Source organism: Galeopterus variegatus, unplaced genomic scaffold (assembly GCF_000696425.1).
Source record: "Galeopterus variegatus unplaced genomic scaffold, G_variegatus-3.0.2 Scaffold172, whole genome shotgun sequence".
Classification (NCBI taxonomy): Eukaryota; Metazoa; Chordata; class Mammalia; order Dermoptera; family Cynocephalidae; genus Galeopterus; species Galeopterus variegatus.
The window spans coordinates 857,749-863,488 of record NW_007726283.1 but is presented as its reverse complement, the minus strand read 5'-3'; the positions used below and the strand labels follow the sequence as shown (position 1 = coordinate 863,488).

Sequence of the window (5,740 nt, the reverse complement as noted above, 5' to 3'; positions counted from 1 at the left end):
ACGGCATTGCTGTGTTGCTCAATTTCCCTGGAAATAACCATAGAGTAGATTTTTTTCAAAGTGTGGTCCTTATAGTCTCTGCATCAGAATCACCTGGTAGGGGTGCATGCAAAAATTTAGATTCCTGGGCCTGGGCTCAAATCTACTAAATCAAAATCTTGAAGGAGCACAGGAATTAGCATTAAAAACTACAACAACAACAGCAACAACAGGAGATTTACTGGAAGCAATGGAGTTGGGCAGTCATTTCCCTAAGATCATTTAGCTAAAAAAAAGGCAGCCAATGATGACTTTTGACAGCGAATGGGCAGGAGATGTTGGTAAGTCTGCTCATACAAGGAGACTTTAAAAAGTTGTGTGTAAAAATGGGATTAGAAGTTAAAAATAAGAAATGTAAACTTTGTTTTTCAATATAACCTCCATCAAACTCAAGACACTTTTGTAAGCAATGATACCAGCCATTTGGTCCATCCCTAAAGAACTCAGGGTCCTGGAAATTTAACAATGTCAATACAGTCTTTTTTACATTATTAACTAAAGAAAAATGGGTTCTATATAAAGATTTTTTAAGATTAGGCAACAAAAAGAAGTCAGAAGGAGCCAAATCAGGACTACGAGGTGGATGCCTAATGATTTCCCATTGAAATTTTCACAAAATTGCCCTTGTTTGATGAGAGAAATGAGCAGGAGCCTTGTCATGGTGGAGAAGCACTCTCTGGTGAAGATTTCCTGGTTGTTTTTCTGCTAAAGCTTTGGCTAACTTTCTTGAAACACTCTCATAATAAGCAGATGTTATTGTTCTTTGGTCTTCCAGAAAGTCAACAAGGAAAATGCCTTGAGCATCCCCAAGAACTGTTGCCATGACTTTTGCTCTTGACCTGTCCATTTCTGCTTTGACTGCACCACTTCCACCTCTCGGTAGCCATGGCTTTGATTGTGCTTTGTCTTCAAGATCTTACTGGTAAAGCCATGTTTCATCTCCTGCTACAATTCTTTGAGGAAATGCTTCAGGATCTTGATCCCACTTGTATAAAATTCTCACTGAAAGCTCTGCTCTTGTCTGCAGCTGATCTGAGGGCCATAGTTTTGGCACCCACAGAGTAGAGAGTTTGCTCAACTGTAATTTTTTAGTCAGAATTATGTATGCAGTACCAATTGAGATGTTTATGGTGCTGACTGTTATTTCTGCTGTTAGTCGTTGGTCCTCTTCAATTAGGTGTTGAGATGTTTATGGTGCTGACTGTTATTTCTGCTGTTAGTCGTTGGTCCTCTTCAATTAGGGCACAAACAAGTTTAATTTTTTTCCTTGCAAATTAATGTGGATGAACTGCCACTGCAGTATTCATCTTCAACATAGTCTCATCTCTTAAAATGAGTTATCCGTTTGTAAACTTCTGGTTTCTTTGGGGCATTGTCTGCATAAACATTTCACAAAGCATCAATGATTTCACCATTCTTCCACTCAAGCTTCACCATAAATTTAATGTTTGTTCTTGCTTCATTTCAGCAGAATTCATGTTGCTCTGATAGGGCTCTTTTCAAAAACTTAAGTCTTATCCTTCTTAGTGCCTCAGACTAGGTCCTGTTGAGACATGTTAAAACAAGTTAATATGAGTTTATTTTGGTGCAAAATATTTTTATAATCCATGTGTAGTATTTTCATAATACACATTTTCCATGAACATTTTGAAAACCCCTTGTATATAGATTTTGTTTAAGACCCCTAGGTGTTTCTTCTAAAAATCATGTGGTTTTCCCCTGTACAGGTCAGCCATCAAAAAAAAAAAAAAAAAATCATGTGATTTTAATTAAGGAAAAGGGGCCTTTTTCTTACCTAACAAGCTCTGGGAAAATTCTCTGAGCCACTGTATAGTTAATAGAAGAGAGTTGTGTATGGTGTAATCTTTTATCTCTAACTATTTTATCCCCTGGGTCTAAATACTTTAATTGTTTCTCCCTTGGAGAAGCAGACTTAACAGAAGTAATTCCAATATTAATAACAGGATTGCTTGGAGTAACCCTAAAGAGTAATTAAAAAAAAAGAAAACTAAATGAAATCACTTTGGAAATGTATCATGGATTGCTAAAATAAGGCAAGTAAAGATTTTCAGAAGTTTTCTTTTTAAAAAAATTTATTGAAACATAATTGATTGTACATAACTGTGAGATACAGCATTGAATATCGATACCTGTGTACAATATGCGATACTCAAATTAGGATTATTAGTATATTCAACATTATACAATGTAATCATTTTTTTGTGGCCCTTTACCAGTTTCTTTCTAACCCTACACCTTTCCCACCTCTAGGCGGTCTCAGTTCTGTTGATCATGTTTCCACAATATTTACAGATAAATATGAAAATTATATTAGAAGAATATTAGAACTCTGTGTGTGTGCATATGCACATTTTTCTTTTCTATTTATAGAAACTATGTAGTGAACTAGACTTGTAAGAGAATAAAGAAGACATATGGGACACGAAGGGACAAGCTTTATATAAACCTTACCAAACAAAATTAGATTTAGAGAAAGTATTTAGGTGTATGTATTAAACATCTCCAATGTTTCTTTCTTTCTTTTTTTTTGTAATTATATTCCAGCTACGAAGTTACCTGACTATCTAGAGCATGCACTTTTAAAATATAGACTCTATTTTAACTGAAAAACAGACACTTTAATCCTAATAGGAAGAGAAATAGGAATGAGGATAGGAAAGGGGGCAAGGAGCAAAGACAAAACCAGCAGAGTACGCCTCATGGAAGCTGACATGTTTCTAGGATGAGTGGAGGGTCCCTCTAGAAGAAGAAGTTAAAGATTAAGGTGATAGAAGGTGACCGACGGAAGGAATTGGGTCAGAGGCACTATTGCAAAGGGATGTAGAACCCTGGGCAAGAAGGCAAGAAGTAGGAATGGATACGAAAAGATGGTGATAGGGAGACTGGGAAACCAAGGGAGATCAGGCCTATTGTCCTCGACGTTTTCTATATTATAGAATTCCTGGTACCCTGCTCCAAGTAAGAGGGCGGAAATTAGGGAGGGGATGTGAGGACAGTAGGACAGATTTGGAATAGTTAAGAGAAATGGGGAAGGGAAGTGGCTAAGTATAAATGGAACAATTGGTGGTTGGTTGTAAAGACCAGCGGTGTTTCTTTGATCTGTCAGAACCTTTGCTCAGTTAAAGGAAGAAATAGATTTATAATTACTTCTGTATTACACTCGTAGGGGATTTAGAATCCTTTCTTGGGTATAGCATTTTATAGTCAGTTGTTGTTCTTCTTTGGGGGTGTGAACATTTTGAAAAGACCAAGTCACCTAATATAGGTGAGAAATGAGGGCAAAGAAGAACAATTCATACAACCTCGGGAAAATTTTGTCCTCAAAAATCCATGAAGAATAGATCTGAGCAGGGAAATGCTATCACTGTAAAACTATTCTCAGGCTAGACTAGAATTGACTACATCCAAAACAAAGGTGTGAACCTGCCTAAAGAAAAAAAGAAGTCAACCTGAAGGACCAATTAAAATTGCTCTTATTGGAACAAAGAAGAGGAATGAGTCATTCCAGACATTCTTTAGCATGGTGTGCCCATGGCTGGCCAGGGCTCTGCTCGCCAGTAGCAGTAGGGGCAGTAGTAGTGGTGGAGGTTGGGGTTGTCATATCAAAATAATTTGAACTCCATGCCCCTAAACTGGTTTATTTCTAGGGACTTTATATTTGCAATAAAGGGTAGTTTTCACTCAATGGCAGAAGTGTTTGCATCTGTCAAGCAGAATGAATGATCAGAAATACAATCTTATCAAAGAAAATTTTCAATCTAGAATAGCCAGAATATTAATCAGTTTAGCTATGTCCCACTTGACAAGCACTGTGCTTGGCAGGGAACAGCACAGAAGCTTTCCTTCCCTAGTAAGGCTAAAGGATGGTCTCTTGCTGTGGCATTTGGATTTGATTTTTCAAATCAGGACAGACCCATCCAGCTTCTGCTTGGGGCCTGCTCATCCTAATTCCAACCCATTTCTCATCATATTTGGAACATTTGTGTTCTGTATGAACCTGAATACTCATGGTACATTTTAGACATTTGGCTTTAAGGGCCAGCCTTTATTTCTTTAAATATGATAAATTTAATCAAATGGAGTTTTCTATATGGCCTATGCACTAACTAGGGGAAGTAAAGTCAGAGATACATAGTTTATCTAAACCCAAATGAGCTGGTGGGTGAATAGAATACTTAACTCTAGTCCTGTTTCTTGGTAAAGGGTCTGGGAAGGAACCCCCCTCACTTGTTCTCTCTTATTTCCTACTCCTGAGACTAAGCAGGACGTGTAGGGCATGCGGTATTTCTACCTTGGGGTGAATGTGACTGGTACAGAAAGCAGTATTTGTGACCCTCTTGGAGAAAAAGATGCTGACACTGGTTCTCTGTGCAAGCTCCCTTCTGGGGAACTTGTAAGGGGCTGTGTGGAGCCTCAGGGATCTGTCCAGGGGTCTGTCCAGGGCTCAGGCCTCTTAAAATAATTCTCAGGGTAGTTTTCACTCAATGGCAGAAGTGTTTGCATCTGTCAAGGAGAATGAATGATCAGAAATACAATCTTATCAAAGAAAATTTTCAATCTAGAATAGCCAGAATATTAATCAGTTTAGCTATGTCCCACTTGACAAGCACTGTGCTTGGCAGGGAACAGCACAGAAGCTTTCCTTCCCTAGTAAGGCTAAAGGATGGTCTCTTGCTGAGGCATTTGGATTTGATTTTTCAAATCAGAACAGACCCATCCAGCTTCTGCTTGGGGCCTGCTCATCCTAATTCCAACCCATTTCTCATCATATTTGGAACATTTGTGTTCTGTATGAACCTGAATACTCATGGTACATTTTAGACATTTGGCTTTAAGGGCCAGCCTATATTTCTTTAAATATGATAAATTTAATCAAATGGAGTTTTCTATATGGCCTATGCACTAACTAGGGGAAGTAAAGTCAGAGATACATAGTTTATCTAAACCCAAATGAGCTGGTGGGTGAATAGAATACTTAACTCTAGTCCTGTTTCTTGGTAAAGGGTCTGGGAAGGAACCCCCCTCACTTGTTCTCTCTTATTTCCTACTCCTGAGACTAAGCAGGACGTGTAGGGCATGCGGTATTTCTACCTTGGGGTGAATGTGACTGGTACAGAAAGCAGTATTTGTGACCCTCTTGGAGAAAAAGATGCTGACACTGGTTCTCTGTGCAAGCTCCCTTCTGGGGAACTTATAAGGGGCTGTGTGGAGCCTCAGGGATCTGTCCAGGGGTCTGTCCAGGGCTCAGGCCTCTTAAAATAATTCTCATCCCATTACCTCCTTTCCATTCTACTTCTGCTCCATAAGGGGCTGTGTGGAGCCTCAGGGATCTGTCCAGGGGTCTGTCCGGGGCTCAGGCCTCTTAAAATAATTCTCATCCCATTACCTCCTTTCCATTCTACTTCTGCTCCTCTGCTTCCCAAAATTGTTGTGTTAGAAATGAATACATAGTTTGGCTTGATTGCTTGGGGAGAAAAATTTTAGTAATACCTGTCCGAGTTATGCATTTCCAATCTGATAAGGTGTGTCCTACAAATATTACCATTTTCTTTGTGCTGAAGTCAGAAAGCTTGGAAAATGCTGCTTTCAGGCCTATTCTTTGGGTCACACAAAAGCTTAAACACTCTCTCTTTCCTTTTCTTATCTTGACTAGAGGTGTACTACCTTTGGCCTTTTGTAA

The 5,740-nt window shown here is 38.9% G+C and overlaps 1 protein-coding gene across 1 annotated transcript in view; it reads left to right on the top strand.

The window, feature by feature from the left end:
- Nucleotides 1-286: 286 nt before the first annotated feature.
- Nucleotides 287-5,740, top strand: part of HECW2 (HECT, C2 and WW domain containing E3 ubiquitin protein ligase 2) — a 145,092-nt gene continuing 139,638 nt past the window's right edge. The window contains exon 1 of the mRNA XM_008563299.1: nt 287-320. Coding sequence (XP_008561521.1) covers nt 287-320 — 34 coding nt within the window. The remainder of the gene's footprint in view (nt 321-5,740) is intronic.